The sequence below is a fragment of the Coregonus lavaretus genome, assembly GCF_964263955.1.
Source record: "Coregonus lavaretus genome assembly, chromosome: 35".
NCBI classification, from domain to species: Eukaryota; Metazoa; Chordata; class Actinopteri; order Salmoniformes; family Salmonidae; genus Coregonus; species Coregonus lavaretus.
In genome coordinates, this window is record NC_140022.1 from 1,157,113 (window position 1) to 1,174,169 (window position 17,057).

General features: G+C 44.8%; 1 protein-coding gene across 2 annotated transcripts; it reads left to right on the forward strand.

The window, feature by feature from the left end:
• The first annotated feature begins 717 nt into the window (after nucleotides 1-717).
• grtp1a (growth hormone regulated TBC protein 1a) lies at nucleotides 718-17,041 on the forward strand. 2 transcript variants are annotated; one of them, XR_014610627.1, is made up of 9 exons: nucleotides 718-1,366; nucleotides 2,835-2,986; nucleotides 4,119-4,286; nucleotides 7,886-8,010; nucleotides 13,203-13,299; nucleotides 13,624-13,796; nucleotides 15,311-15,496; nucleotides 15,595-16,450; nucleotides 16,515-17,041. XR_014610627.1 is itself a non-coding variant. In XM_084152731.1 (8 exons), exons 1-8 carry the CDS (start codon nucleotides 1,254-1,256, stop codon nucleotides 15,685-15,687), a joined length of 1,107 nt encoding a protein of 368 aa, XP_084008857.1. In that variant the 5' UTR covers nucleotides 718-1,253; the 3' UTR covers nucleotides 15,688-17,041. The 2 variants fall into 2 exon arrangements, 1 of the variants encoding a protein (XP_084008857.1); XM_084152731.1 differs by having other exon boundaries at nucleotides 15,595-17,041.
• The last annotated feature ends 16 nt before the right edge of the window (nucleotides 17,042-17,057 follow it).

The window sequence follows — 17,057 nt, forward strand, 5'->3', positions numbered from 1 at the left end:
TTAGGGACATATTTGGCCGCTTCTTGTATCATTGAAGTTTACAATGCAGAGAATGTTTCTATCTTCAAATGTTCACGCCACAAGGTTAATTTTTTCTGGAATGTTCCAAGGCCCCAGGTACACCCACACACGTACACGCGCACACACACACGGGTTGTTTGTGTGCCAGCTAGATGTTCTACTACCACTGTACCTTAAATGTGCCCTCACCGCGAGGGTTTTGGCTACAGACAGGGACCATAACCTTGGGAAATAACCTAAATATCTCATACTGTTCACACCACAGTCACATTTCACTGATGCTAGGAAAAACAGAACTAAACACACTATTTTTGTGCTAAGAAAAGGTGGACGTGCACTTTTATTGATGGGTTACGCTCAAACACACACGCACACACACACAAACACAGTTTGTCATGGCATGTGTGGTGCATGACGTCATCTTCTGTAAAATCACCTGTCAGGGGGAGTGGCTAAAGGTAAGCATCAGAAGGGTTTCCCCATTCAGTTATCATGACGTGGCATTGTGGACATTTTGTAAACCTAGTATATTATGAAGATTAATTTAAGAAAATGATATGTGGTTATACATGATTGAATAGGTAAATTATTTCATCGCGGATAGTTTTGGAGTTACGTGCGTAGAATATTTAGAGTGGGCGGTTCTATTTCCCGCTCATGCTTGATTGACATGTGCCCCGAGGCTTAACGGAGCTCATGCGCGGTCAGGTGTTCTACCATGGAATACGTGGAAAGAACCCACCCCGCGGATTCATAGACATTTCAAGATATTTGTTAATGATGGACCATGTTTCGAGACGCTGTGGATTCAGCCGATCGCGTTTAATATTGTTGTTGCCAGATTGCGGTTGTTCTTCAGTTTCAGCCACCAAAGTAACGATCCAGGTGCAAAAACGGGGTTCTCTCTTCCAGATAGGATGAAAGCTCGAGACACTTTACTCTCCTCTTCCAGCTGAACTTGCTAGTGCCTAGGGTGGGACAATACACCTCCCCGTTGTTTGACTGTCAGGGACATCGAGTGACGCTTTCCGACTGTCCCCCCTGATCGGAATCCGAGTCCACGCCTGGGATTTGCTGTTGTGGGACTCGCTTCATGGCGAAAGAGAACCGATATCGTTTCAACTTGTGCCAACACAGCTTTCAAATTTAGGACTACATGATAGCCTGCTGCAATTAACCAAACTTTTAGGCCATATTTCCAAGGCATCTCTGGAATATATTTGGGTTCACACATGGAAAAGAAAAAGAACAAAGCGAACAGGGTTCGCTCGCCGCAACTTCGAAGCCTGAACTCAACTATCAACTCTCCTCCCAGTGGCAGCAGCGCCAAAGACAGAGTGCACAGGTAGCCACACTTTATAGCTAGCAAAAGTTACATGCCAAATAAACAAACTAGCTGGCTACGAATATTCGCATATTTCCGCCCGTCCCTACCACCATATACCTGAGAATTGAATGTTCTTAGCGTTACACAAAAGTTATACCATTTTAGGCAGAGTTATGTAAAAATAAACAAAATTGGCCAACGCTAACTAGTTAAACTGGCTAACGACAAACCATGGCATGTGGTGGTTGTACTTGTGTTTTGCAAATCTACCTTATACAGTAGTTAGCTAGCTAAATTGATGTGTTGAGAATGCGAGGAGTGTTGGTCCTTCGTAATGGCATGTGCACTATTCCAGGCTGCCTCACAACCTCCACCCGACACCCCGTCCCCCACCATCGAGATTACACACGTTTTAATAGCTAGTCACACGTGTTGTGCTATGGTCAGGGTTCCTCCACTGTTGTGCTATGGCCAGGGTTCCTCCACTGTTGTGCACACTGAAACATAGTGATCTTATATCTGGTGACTCGAAACTGTGCAGGCGTTTGTTCCAGCCCAGTATTTTTCTAACACACCCGATTCAACGTGCTTAATGGTTTGATTAGTTGAATCCGGTATGTTAGTACTGAGCTGGAACAAACGCTTGCACAGTTTTGAGTCACCAGATTGAAGATCACTAAGGACTAGGATGAACATCGCCGGCTCGGAAAGTTCTCAACCAAAACATTAGGCCCTAGGCTACTTACCTTTCAGTGCAAAGCTTTGTTGAAGTTCACTGATGTTTGTTTTTTTAGGTTGTAACTTGTCCTAAATGATAGGTTACACATTGTGGCCCCCAGGGTTATTATAGTTGAGTGTTTTATTTATATTATTTAAAACATAATTGATGATTGTTTTATTTTATATTAGTTTGTTTTGGAGTAAAAGCTAATAGTTTCAGTGTAGTTTTAGTTTTTCAAACGGGTTTGTTAATTTTATTTCACTTTACTAAATCGTTTTTTCATGATTAGTTTTAGTTTACTATAATATCCTTGGTGGCCTCTCATTCTATAATAATAATAAATAATAATATCCCCTCTTCCTTTCCATAGTGTCTTACTCCACCACCGTTCAGTAATCACCCAGCAACTAGTGGGAACATCCCATTAGGTCACTAATCCACACAATATCATTACTCTAAGATCTTATTAAGTCTACTCCTGGAACTCACGCTGACTGGAGAATGTGTCTGGTCTTTATAAAGGGCCATTCTATGCCCAGATTCCATACCAAACAACAGATTGCCACACATACTACTACTACTACTCACCAGTCTCACTACGCACGTCGCTCAATATCCCCTTTAGATTGACTTAGTTTCTGACTCCTGCTAGCTAGACTCTGATTGGAACTGAAACATTGCTGTGGACCCGCTTGGCTTGGACTCTATTGTAAACCCTGTGTGGTGTCTTCAGTGTGGACCCGAATGGCTGTGACTCTGTTTCAGTGTGGACCCGTATGGCTTTGAGCGGTCAAAGGACTTTGACTATGAGTCGTATGAGGAGCTGATGTCAGAGTACCTGGCCGTGCTCACCAGAAGGTCCATCAGGTGGTCCAAGCTGCTGCAGGGCCGGGGACGGCTGGAGAAGAGTATCAAGGGTGAGTGGGACTTAATCGGAGCCAGAGCATAACATTTACTTTTTGGTCCACCAGCCACTGTGACAGGTAGATTTTTTTTACCAGGCAAAATATTATTTTTTTGTTAAAATGACACCAACAAACCACAAAAAAACAGATGAGCATGCGTTGTAATGTTTCTAAAACAATAAATGTATTACTCGTAAGAAGTAATGTGGTATATTGTTTAATTTCATTTTTTGTGTCCCGGGTCTTTTAACCAAAATATCACAGATGAGACAAAAATGTTCACCTGCCCCTTTAAGGGCGGTAGGTTACCGTGGTAGCGCAACTCAGAGAGTCATGTTTGTGCCTGTGAGATTGAGTCTGACTAGGAGAAGCTTTGTCTTCTCTTCCCTAGCTGTTGAAACTCAAACCTAGTTTGTGAACAAAACAATGTACATAGCCAAGAAACACAAGGACAAAGATTCACTTCAGTAGACTTTTGTTTCAAGTCAATTAGACCAACTTTGATGACTGTTTCTAAAAATTCAGGTGGAATAGGCTGTATAGGATTCTTAGTTCTTTGACTTTGTGCGATTTAATTTACCAGCTGTGAAACAAAACGGCAGAAATACTTTGAAAACAGCTATGGCAGCATTTATTTTACTATAAATATGATCATACTTGATAGATATCTTAACCGCCAATGCCAAAATCTACCCGCATTTGGCAGGTGTTTTTTGTTGTTGGTTATTTTTGTTTTTTTATTCTTATTAGTATTATCAGCTTTAATATTACAGATAGATTGAGGCTTCTATCAATGTAATTGTCTGCATCATTTCCAATCCCCCGTATATGTATATGTATGTTTTGTTGTTGTAAATATATATATATTATTTTAAATATGTATATATTTTCCTTCTTTATTATTTTCCCCTAACCCTACCACCCCTCCCCTAATTGGAGTAAAGTAATGGACAACAATACTTAGGCTTCCACTTCCATTTTATACATTTGGCAGGTGTTCATTTTAGGACCTGATCGGAGCACACTGACTGTATAGCACACGTCAAATCAGTGTTTTTGTTCATGCTGCTTCTAGGATGTGTGCGAGTAAAAGTGTGTGTGTGAGAGAGAGAGAGACTCACTGACTCATGAAACACTCCCACAGTGAAACGGTATGTGCGTAAGGGCGTGCCCAACGAGCACCGAGGGTTGACCTGGATGGCAGCCAGCGGGGCCCAGGAGCACCTGGAGAAGAACCCAGGCTACTATCACTCTCTACTGGACACTACGGAGCAACAGCACGACCCCAAGCTGGTGGACTCCATACGCACAGGTGAGCTTATGGACATCATCATCATGGGTTAGCTAATGTACATCATCATGGGTTAGCTAATATACATCATCATGGGTTAGCTAATATACATCATCATGGGTTAGCTAATGGACATCATCATAGGTTAGCTAATGGACATCATCATGGGATAGCTAATGTACATCATCATGGGTTAGCTAATATACATCATAGGTTAGCTAATGTACATCATCATGGGTTAGCTAATATACAGTGGGGAAAAAAAGTATTTAGTCAGCCACCAATTGTGCAGTTTCTCCCACTTAAAAAGATGAGAGAGGCCTGTAATTTTCATCATAGGTACATGTCAACTATGACAGACAAATTGAGAAGAAAAAAATCCAGAAAATCACATTGTAGGATTTTTTATGAATTTATTTGCAAATTATGGTGGAAAATAAGTATTTGGTCACCTACAAACAAGCAAGATTTCTGGCTCTCACAGACCTGTAACTTCTTCTTTAAGAGGCTCCTCTGTCCTCCACTCGTTACCTGTATTAATGGCACCTGTTTGAACTTGTTATCAGTATAAAAGACACCTGTCCACAACCTCAAACAGTCACACTCCAAACTCCACTATGGCCAAGACCAAAGAGCTGTCAAAGGACACCAGAAACAAAATTGTAGACCTGCACCAGGCTGGGAAGACTGAATCTGCAATAGGTAAGCAGCTTGGTTTGAAGAAATCAACTGTGGGAGCAATTATTAGGAAATGGAAGACATACAAGACCACTGATAATCTCCCTCGATCTGGGGCTCCACGCAAGATCTCACTCCGTGGGGTCAAAATAATCACAAGAACGGTGAGCAAAAATCCCAGAACCACACGGGGGGACCTAGTGAATGACCTGCAGAGAGCTGGGACCAAAGTAACAAAGCCTACCATCAGTAACACACTACGCCGCCAGGGACTCAAATCCTGCAGTGCAAAACGTGTCCCCCTGCTTAAGCCAGTACATGTCCAGGCCCGTCTGAAGTTTGCTAGAGTGCATTTGGATGATCCAGAAGAGGATTGGGAGACTGTCATATGGTCAGATGAAACCAAAATATAACTTTTTGGTAAAAACTCAACTCGTCGTGTTTGGAGGACAAAGAATGCTGAGTTGCATCCAAAGAACACCATACCTACTGTGAAGCATAGGGGTGGAAACATCATGCTTTGGGGCTGTTTTTCTGCAAAGGGACCAGGACGACTGATCCGTGTAAAGGAAAGAATGAATGGGGCCATGTATCGTGAGATTTTGAGTGAAAACCTCCTTCCATCAGCAAGAGCATTGAAGATGAAACGTGGCTGGGTCTTTCAGCATGACAATGATCCCAAACACACCGCCCGGGCAACGAAGGAGTGGCTTCGTAAGAAGCATTTCAAGGTCCTGGAGTGGCCTAGCCAGTCTCCAGATCTCAACCCCATAGAAAATCTTTGGAGGGAGTTGAAAGTCCGTGTTGCCCAGCGACAGCCCCAAAACATCACTGCTCTAGAGGAGATCTGCATGGAGGAATGGGCCAAAATACCAGCAACAGTGTGTGAAAACCTTGTGAAGACTTACAGAAAACATTTGACCTGTGTCATTGCCAACAAAGGGTATATAACAAAGTATTGAGAAACTTTTGTTATTGACCAAATACTTATTTTCCACCATCATTTGCAAATAAATTCATAAAAAATCCTACAATGTGATTTTCTGGATTTGTTTTTTCTCATTTTGTCTGTCATAGTTGACGTGTACCTACGATGAAAATTACAGGCCTTTCATCTTTTTAAGTGGGAGAACTTGCACAATTGGTGGCTGACTAAATACTTTTTTTCCCCACTGTACATCATAGGTTAGCATTTGAAAGTGTTCAGACCCCTTGACTTTTTCCACATTTTGTTACGTTACAGCCTTATTCTAAAATTGATTTAATTGTTTTGTTTCTTCATCAATACCCCATAATGACAAAGCAAAAACAGTAAAAAAAAAAATATAATGTTTGCAGTTTTATAAAATTAAAGAACCCCAGGAAATATCACATTTACATAAGTATTCAGACCCTTTACCCAGTACTTTGTTGAAGCACCTTTGGCAGTGATTACAGCCTCGAGTCTTCTTGGGTATGACGCTACAAGCTTGGCACACCTGTATATGGGGAGTTTCTCCCATTCTTCTCTGCAGATCCTCTCAAGCTCGGTCAGGTTGGATGGGGAGCGTTGCTGCACAGCTATTTCCAGGTCTCCCAGAGATGTTAGATCGGGTTCAAGTCCGTGCTCTGGCTGGGCCACTCAAGGACATTCAGAGACTTGTCCCGAAGCCACTCCTGTGTTGTCTTGGCTATGTGCTTAGGGTCATTGTCCTGTTGGAAGGTGAACCTTCACCCCAATCTGAGGTTCTCAGCGCTCTGGAGCAGGTTTTCATCAAGGATCTCTCTGTACTTTGCTCCGTTCATCTTTGCCACAGCATGATGCTGCCAGCACCATGCTTCACCGTAGGGATGGTGCCAGGTTTCCTCCAAGCGCTTCACCGTAGGGATGGTGCCAGGTTTCCTCCAGACGTGACGCTTGGCATTCAGGCCAAAGAGTGCAATCTTTGTTTCATCAGACCAGAGACTCTTGTTTCTCATGGTCTGAGAGTCCTTTAGGTGCCTTTTGGCAAACTCCAAGCGGGCTGTCATGTGCCTTTTACTGAGGAGTGGCTTCCATCTGGCCACTACCATAAAGGCCTGATTGGTGGAGTGCTGCAGAGATGGTTGTCCTTCTGGAAGGTTCGCCCATCTCCACAAGGGAACTCTGGAGCTCTTTCAGCATGACCATCGGGTTCTTGGTCACCTCCCTGACCAAGGCCCTTTCCCCCCGATTGCTCAGCTCTAGGAAGAGTCTTGGAGGTTCCAAACTTCTTCCATTTTAAGAATGATGGAGAACACTGTGTTCTTGGGGACCTTCAATGCTGCAGAAATGTTTTGGTACCCTTCCCCAGATCTGTGCCCCGACACAATCCTGTCTCGGAGCTCTACTGACAATTCCTTCGACCTCATGGCTTGGTTTTTGCTCTGACATGCACTGCCAACTGTGGGACCTTTTATATAAACTGATGTGTATCTTTACAAATCATGTCCAGTCAATTGAATTTACCACAGGTGGACTCCAAGTTGTAGAAACATCTCAAGGATGATCAATGGAAACAGGATGCACCTGAGCTCAATTTCGAGTCTCATAGCAAAGGGTCTGAACACTTATGTAAATAAGGTATTTTTGTTTTATTTTTTATAAATGTGCAAAAAAAATGAAAAACATTTATTTAATCCATTTTAGAATTAGGCTGTAACGTAACAATGTGGAAAAAGTCAATGGGTCTGAATACTTTCCGAATACACTGTACATGATCATAAGTTAGATAATATACATCATTATAGGTTAGCTAATATACGTCATCATAGGTTAGCTGATATACACCTGAACAGGTGAGCTTCATCTCTGAGATATTTCTCTCTGTATGTACTCCGCTTTGAGAAATAGCTGAAAGAGTTAGAGATGTTTGGAGTAGGCAGCAGGTTTTTGGTGGTGATTATAACCACAGCACCTCCTTCCTTCCTTTTCTCCCTGGCAGACTTGAACAGGACCTTTCCTGACAACATCCAGTTCCGCAAGACGTCGAACCCGTGTCTCCAGAAAACCCTGTACAACGTGCTGCTAGCATACGGACACCACAACCCGGCTGTGGGCTACTGTCAGGTACGTTTACCCTGTTACACCTGGCCGTTATCTGGGCTGCGTCCCAAATGGCACCCTATTCCCTATATAGTGTACTACTTTTGACCAGGGCCCACAGGCAGCCTCATATTCCACTTTACAGGCTCAATCACAGCAAATACTAAAATCAATCAATCAAATGTATTTATAAAGCCCTTTTTACATCAGCAGATGTCACAAAGTGCTATACCGAAACCCAGCCGAAAACAGCAAGCAATGCAGATGTAGAAGCACAGTGGCTAGGAAAAACCCTCCCTAGAAAGGCAGAAACCTAGAAATAAACCTGAAGAGAAACCAGGCTCTGAGGGGTGGCCAGTCCCCTTCTGGCTGTGCCGTGTGGAGATTATAACAGTACATGGCCATTAAGGGCAGATTTTTCTCCCCAATATGTTCAAACATTCATAGATGACCAGCAGGGTCAAATAATAATCACAATGGTTATAGAGGGTGCAACAGGTCAGTACATCAGGAGTAAATGTCACTTGGCATTTCATAGCCGGGCATTTTAGAGGTTGAAATAGCAGGTGCGGTAGAGAGAGAGAGTTGAAAACAGCAGGTCTGGGACAAGGTAGCACATCCGGTGAACAGGTCAGGGTTCCATAGCCGCAGGCAGAAGAGTTGAAACTGGAGCAGTAGCACGACCAGGTGGACTGGGGACAGCCAGGAGTCATCAGGCCAGGTAGTCCTGAGGCATGGTCCTAGGGCTCAGGTCCTCCGGGAGGGGAGGGAGAGAGAGAGAATTAGAAGGAGCATACTTAAATTCACACAGGACACCGGATAAGACAGGAGAATAACACCAGATATAACAGACTGACCCTAGCCCCCCGGCACATAGACTATTGCAGCATAGATACTGGAGGCTAAGACGGGTGGGGGGGTCTGCAGACACTGTGGCCCCGTCCGATGATACCCCCGGACAGGGCCAACCAGGCAGGATATAACCCCACCCACTTTGCCAAAGCACAGCCCCCACACCACCAGAGGGATATCAATAGACCACCAACCTACTACCCTGAGACAAGGCTGAGTATAGCCCACAAAGATCTCCTCCACAGCCCGAGGGGGCGACAAACCGGACAGGAAGATCACGTCAGGGACTCAACCCACTCAAGTGACGCACCCCTCCTAGGGACAGCATGGAAAGCACCAGTAAGCCAGTGACTCAGCCCCCGTAATAGGGTCAGAGGCAGAGAATCCCAATCGAGAGACGGGAACCGGCCAGGCAGAGACAGCAAGGGCGATTTGTCGCTCCAGTGCCTTGCCGTTCACCTTCGCACCCCTGGGCCAGACTACACTCAATCACAGGACCTACTGAAGAGATGAGTCAGTAAAGACTTAAAGGTCGAGACCGAGTCTGCGTCTCTCACATGGATAGGCTGACCATTCCATGTAAATGGAGCTCTATAGGAGAAAGCCCTGCCTCCAGCTGTTTGCTTAGAAACTCTTAAGGACAATAAGAAGGCCTGCGTCTTGTGACTGTAGCGTACAGTGAGGGAAAAAAGTATTTGATCCCCTGCTGATTTTGTACGTTTGCCCACTGACAAAGACATGATCAGTCTATAATTTTAATGGTAGGTTTATTTGAACAGTGAGAGACAGAATAACAACAACAAAATCCAGAAAAATGCATGTCAAAAATGTTATAAATTGATTTGCATTTTAATGAGGGAAAAAATTATTTGACCCCTCTGCAAAACATGACTTAGTACTTGGTGGCAAAACCCTTGTTGGCAATCACAGAGGTCAGACGTTTCTTGTAGTTGGCCACCAGGTTTGCACACATCTCAGGAGGGATTTTGTCCCACTCCTCTTTGCAGATCTTCTCCAAGTCATTAAGGTTTCGAGGCTGACGTTTGGCAACTCGAATCTTCAGCTCCACCCACAGATTTTCTATGGGATTAAGGTCTGGAGACTGGCTAGGCCACTCCAGGACCTTTAATGTGCTTCTTCTTGAGCCACTCCTTTGTTGCCTTGGCCGTGTGTTTTGGGTCATTGTCATACTGGAATACCCATCCACGACCGATTTACAATGCCCTGGCTGAGGGAAGTAGGTTCTCACCCAAGAGTTGACGGTACATGGCTCCGTCCATCGTCCCTTTGATGCGGTGAAGTTGTCCTGTCCACTTAGCAGAAAAACACCCCCAAAGCATAATGTTTCCACCTCCATGTTTGACGGTGGGGATGGTGTTCTTGGGGTCATAGGCAGCATTCCTCCTCCTCCAAACACGGCGAGTTGAGTTGATGCCAAAGAGCTCGATTTTGGTCTCATCTGACCACAACACTTCCACCCAGTTCTCCTCTGATTCATCAGATGTTCATTGACAAACTTCAGACGGGCCTGTATATGTGCTTTCTTGAGCAGGGGGACCTTGCGGGCGCTGCAGGATTTCAGTCCTTCACGGCGTAGTGTGTTACCAATTGTTTTCTTGGTGACTATGGTCCCAGCTGCCTTGAGATCATTGACAAGATCCTCCCATGTAGTTCTGGGCTGATTCCTCACCGTTCTCATGATCATTGCAACTCCACGAGATCTTGCATGGAGCCCCAGGCCGAGGGAGATTGACAGTTCTTTTGTGTTTCTTCCATTTGCGAATAATCACACCAACTGTTGTCACCTTCTCACCAAGCTGCTTGGTGATGGTCTTGTAGCCCATTCCAGCCTTGTGTAGGTCTACAATCTTGTCCCTGACATCCTTGGAGAGCTCTTTGGTCTTGGCCATAGTGGAGAGTTTGGAATCTGATTGATTGCTTCTGTGAACAGGTGTCTTTTATACAGGTAACAAACTGAGATTAGGAGCACTCCCTTTAAGAGTGTGCTCCTAATCTCAGTTCGTTACCTGTATAAAAGACACCTGGGAGCCAGAAATCTTTTTGATTGAGAGGGTGTCAAATACTTATTTCCCTCATTAAAATGCAAATCAATTTAACTTTTTTGACATGCGTTTTTTTCTGGATTTTTTTGCAGGGGATCAAATACTTTCTTCCCTCACTGTACGTGTAGGTATGTACGGCAGGACCAAATCGTAGAGATGGGTAGGAGCAAGCCCATGTAATGCTTTGTAGGTTAGCAGTAAAACCTTGAAATCAGCCCTAGCCTTAACAGGAAGCCACTGGAGTAATATTATCAAATTGTTTGGTTCTAGTCAAGATTCTAGTAGCCGTGTTTAGCACTAACTGAAGTTTATTTAGTGCTTTATCTGGGTAGCCGGAGAGTAGAGCATTGCAGTAGTCTAATCTAGAAGTGACAAAAGCATGGATTAGCTTTTCTGCGTAATTTCTTGACAAAAGGTTTCTGATTTTTGCATGTTACAAAGATGGAAAAAAGCTGTCCTTGAAATATTCTTGATATGTTCGTCAAAAGAGAGATCAGGGTCCAGAGTAACACCGAGGACCTTCCGTTTTTTTTTTTTGACGACTGTACAACCATCAATATTAATTGTCAGATCCCACAGAAGATCTCTGTTTCTTGGGACCTAGAACTAGCATCTCTGTTTTGTCTGAGTTTAAAAGTAAAAAATGTGCCGCCATCCACTTCCTTATGTCTGAAACACAGGCTTCCATGGTAGGCAATTTTGGGACTTCACCATGTTCCATCGAAATGTAGAGCTGTGTGTCGTCCGCATAGCAGTGAAAGTTAACATTGTGTTTCCGAATGACATCACCAAGAGGTAAAATATATAGTGAAAACAATAGTGGTCCTAAAACGGAACCTTGAGGAACACCGAAACTTACAATTGATTTGTCAGAGGACAAACCATCCACAGAGACGAACTGATATCTTTCAGACAGATAAGATCTAAACCAAGCAAGAACTTGTCTGTGTAGACCAATTAAGGTTTCCAATCTCTCCAAAAGAATGTGGTGATCGATGGTGTCAAAAGCAGCACTAAGATCTAGATGCAGAGCCTTGGTCTGACGCCATTAAAAGGTAATTTACCACCTTCACGAGTGCAGTCTCAGTGCTATGATGGGGTCTAAAACCAGACTGAAGCGTTTTGTGTACATTATTTGCCTTCAGGAAGGAAGTGAGTTGCTGCACAACAGCTTTTTATAAAATTTAAGAGGAATGGGAGATTCGATATTGGCCAATCGTTTTTTTTACATTTTCTGGTTCAAGGTTTGGCTTTTTCAAGAGAGGCTTTATTACTGCCACTTTACCTGCTAGCCTTTTCAGGAATCCCAACCCTTCCTCCATCATTCAATCAGCTTTTGTTCCTAAATGGGAATTCTATAGTTGGAATGGCATGTGGAATAGATAAGGCTACGGTGTGTGTGTGGTTGTGTGTGATTTGATAGGGAGATTTTCAGCATTTTGCAATGCAAAGAAGCAGCATTATGGCTGAAGGTTTAGTGTGTGTGTGTGTGTGTGTGTGTACAGTCAGTCGTTCTCTGTCTCCTTCTCGTATTGTCAGTTTTTCTGTATATTAGTCTCTGTCTTTTTATTTGACAATCAAAGACACATTAAATCACATCAACTCCAATATTTACTTACTAGAGACGATGTATTGTTGCCATGGGCCCTATGGGCTCTGGTCAAAAGTAGTGTACTAAATAGTGAATAGGGTTCCATTTGGGACACTTAGTGTATCTCTGTCCACCTGTTCATCTCTCTCCCTCTCTCTGAACTCATTCATCAGAATACAGACGTGTTCTCCTTCTCTGAACTCATTCACCAGAATACAGACCTGTTCTCGCTCTCTTTGAACTCATTAATCAGAATACAGACGTGTTCTCTCTCTCTGAACTCATTCACCAGAATACAGATGTTGTATTAGCCAGGCAAAGTGGGTGGCGGGGGGTGGGAGACAGGGCTGTTGTATTAGCCAGGGAGAGGGAGAGAGGGATGTTTTATTAGCCAGGCAAGGGGGGGGGCTGTTGTATTAGCCAGGCAAAGGGGGGGAGAGAGACAGGGCTGTTGTATTAGCCAGGCAAAGGGGTGGGGGGGAGAGAGAGAGAGAGAGACAGGGCTGTTGTATTAGCCAGGGAGAGGGAGAGAGGGCTGTTGTATTAGAATGGGGTGAATGGGTTGTGTCCCTCCCTAAGCTGTCAATGAGAGGATGTCTGCAACCTACAGACAACAACACCTTGAAAACACTGTTGCATGATTTAACTATTTATTGTGGCTGAAATGTAATATTCATATGTATCCAAGTGATTTTCTGTCTTGTCTTCAGGGCATGAACTTCATCGCTGGGTACCTCATTATCATCACTAAAGATGAAGAGAAATCATTCTGGCTGATGGACGCTCTGCTGGGCAGGATACTACCAGGTGTGTGTGAGCGAGAGCAGCTCTATTCCTGTCTCCTCCCCCTGCCGTGGGTCTATGTATAACCCAGCTGAGGTCACATGGTCTTGAGCCTCGTTAAGACCCATGTCCCGTCACACGGAGGGGAGGGCTAATCCTATGATGTCACACAGGAAATTACATCACGCCCCAGCCCACTACCCCCCCTTCCTGTTCTGGCATAGTCGGGCTCCACTAGTCGGGCAAACAGGTGGATTTGATCTGAGATCACATTCGTTACTGTGTTCAGGGTTGATATCTTTGAGGTGTGTTTGTGACTGTTGATACTAAGTTGTGTCTCCTGTCTAGACTACTACACCCCGGCCATGCTGGGTCTGAAGATGGACCAGGAGGTTTTAGGGGAGCTGGTGAGGACCAAAGCCCCAGTTGTGTGGCAGGCCATGGGGCAACACAACGTCATGTGGACCCTGGTGGTCTCCAGGTGGTTCATCTGCCTCTACATAGACGTCCTGCCTGTAGAGGTGAGGGGGATGGAGGGCGGGTGAACTAGGGTATTGAAAAACAAGGAGAGAACTTTGGCAAAATCTTTGGTTGTTGGAGTAATATTACTAAGTTGATGCAACTATTGAAAATGTGAACGCCCAGTCAGGTTTGGGTCTGTGATCTGTTGTAGAAGGGCTGTTAAATAATGCTTTATCAGTGCTGACTAAGACACTGAGCTTTATCAGAGGCTCAGCTCCACAACAGGTCTGGAATCATGTTTCCAGGGCAGAATGGGATCTGTGTGTCAGGAGATCAGTCTGCTGAGCTGAACTAAGTCCAGTGCTGTGTCCTGGAGCAGCAGGGAGGGGAGGATGACGCGGTATCATGAAGTAGAATGATCATGAAGAACAATCTTTACATCTTTCATCACCGTGCCTAGTGTCACTGTCTACCGTCTCAGCTAATATGACTGTCCTGCTGACCTTCTGTTATTAAACCTGACTGTCCCGCTGCCCTTCTGTTGTTATTAAACCTGACTGTCCTGCAGCCCTTCTGTTGTTATTAAACCTGACTGTCCTGCTGCCCTTCTGTTTTTATTAAACCTGACTGTCCTGCTGCCCTTCTGTTGCCATTAAACCTGACTGTCCTGCTGCCCTTCTGTTGTTATTAAACCTGACTGTCCTGCAGCCCTTCTGTTGCCATTAAACCTGACTGTCCTGCAGCCCTTCTGTTGCCATTAAACCTGACTGTCCCGCTGCCCTTCTGTTATAATTAAACCTGACTGTCCTGCTGACCTTCTGTTATTAAACCTGACTGTCCCGCTGCCCTTCTGTTGTTATTAAACCTGACTGTCCTGCTGCCCTTCTGTTGTTATTAAACCTGACTGTCCCGCTGCCCTTCTGTTGTTATTAAACCTGACTGTCCCGCTGCCCTTCTGTTGTTATTAAACCTGACTGTCCTGCTGCCCTTCTGTTTTTATTAAACCTGACTGTCCTGCTGCCCTTCTGTTGCCATTAAACCTGACTGTCCTGCTGCCCTTCTGTTGTTATTAAACCTGACTGTCCTGCAGCCCTTCTGTTGTTATTAAACCTGACTGTCCTGCTGCCCTTCTGTTGTTATTAAACCTGACTGTCCTGCTGCCCTTCTGTTGCCATTAAACCTGACTGTCCCGCTGCCCTTCTGTTGTTATTAAACCTGACTGTCCCGCTGCCCTTCTGTTGTTATTAAACCTGACTGTCCCGCTGCCCTTCTGTTGTTATTAAACCTGACTGTCCCGCTGCCCTTCTGTTGCCATTAAACCTGACTGTCCTGCAGCCCTTCTGTTGCCATTAAACCTGACTGTCCTGCAGCCCTTCTGTTGCCATTAAACCTGACTGTCCTGCAGCCCTTCTGTTGCCATTAAACCTGACTGTCCCGCTGCCCTTCTGTTATAATTAAACCTGACTGTCCTGCTGCCCTTCTGTTGTTATTAAACCTGACTGTCCTGCTGCCCTTCTGTTGTTATTAAACCTGATGCTCTCCTCTCTCCATTCTCCTTGGTTCTCCTACTCAGACGGTTCTGCGTATCTGGGACTGTCTGTTCTACGAGGGTTCTAAGATCCTGTTCCGTGTGGCTCTGACATTGATAAGGAACCAGCAGGCTGAGGTCCAGCAGGCTGGTTCCCTGCCTGACGTCTGTGACAGCTTCAAACACATGACCAGAGGCCCCTATGTAGAGGACTGCCACACCTTCATGCAGGTACACATATACACACACAAACACTGAAATGAACATTGTGTGTGTGTGTGTGTGTACCATGATGATCTCTGTAATCCTTTGTCCTGCTGCTTTCCCAGAAAATCTTCACGGAACCCGGAAGCCTCTCCATGGCAACCATCACCAAGCTCCGGGAGATGTGTCGAGCACGCATCATCGCTGAGGAGTCCTGACCCCATCCTCCTGACCTGTCAATCAAACACTACACATTCCGGGCTGGGTCCCAACACTCCTTAATGGTCTCCTCTCTTTGGCTCCTATCCCTCACTGTTGGGACAGTCCCTAGACTGTTTAGCCTGACTACCATGTAGCTATGTAGACTACCATGAATGGAGACCACCAGAGGTGAAAGTAAGGCGGTATGTCCGGTATGGAGTACCGGCAAAATAATGAGTAGCTATCCTGTGGAGGTACACCGTACTGGTTAAACATGAGCCTATCACAATAATGAACAACAAAGACGGAAAGGAAACTTTTGGCTATTACACTATCAATACCACATGAAAGTCGCATGAAGAAAAAACACATTTGCGAATGGACATGGAAAAACGTATGGAATACGCTCCAAAATGCGGTGTGGTTCGGCCATAAGTGACATTTTGCAAAGGCAGAGATGATTGGCCGAGACCGAGGCGGTCGGACAGCAGTGGACGTATCAATGCAGGTTACCAGTCTGCTGTAGCCCTGATGAATGACCATCACTGGATATCATTCATTACACCTTTTTGCTGTCTTTCCATTCATCAAATGGCAGGTGCACAGTGCGCTGTAGAGATGCAGGAATTCAAAATGGTTTTCAGTCCAGCATTGGTCATAATCTGTGTTGGGGAAACCACCCCTAGATGTATTTAGTTCATGTAGACCTGAATGTATACATGTAGCTAGATAGATGGCGTGCATGTCTTAAATCTCACCCTGCTAACTGACGATTCCATTGTGTCCCCCAAATGGCACCCTATTCCTGACGTAGTGCAAAAGTAGTGCACTATATAGGGAATAGGGTGCCATTTGAGCCACAACTCATGTGAGATTCATGTTGCCGCCCGAAGCTAGTCTTAACTGGAGGAAGACCATTTCATTTAAGAAAAATATTTGAATTCTATGACTTTGCAATTTTCTCCTCCCAGAGTGGATGAGATCACTGATGACGTCGGGAAGTAGACTTGACGCGTATGGTACGTTGTTGAGCGTATGGTACGTTGTTGAGCGTATGGTACGTTGTTGAGCGTATGGTACGTTGTTGAGCGTATGGTACGTTGTTGAGCGTATGGTACGTTGTTGAGCGTATGGTACGTTGTTGAGCGTATGGTACGTTGTTGACCATATGGTACGTTGTTGACCGTATGGTACGTTGTTGACCGTATGGTACGTTGTTGAGCGTATGGTACGTTGTTGACCGTATGGTACGTTGTTGAGCGTATGGTACGTTGTTGTACATGAATGATGAAGTGTCCGTTGTAGTTCACTAGCCTGAGTCTTTGAACACCAGACACTATTAAATAAGCTACTCCGACTCTGTCCTCCTTCACCATCATGTGACCCG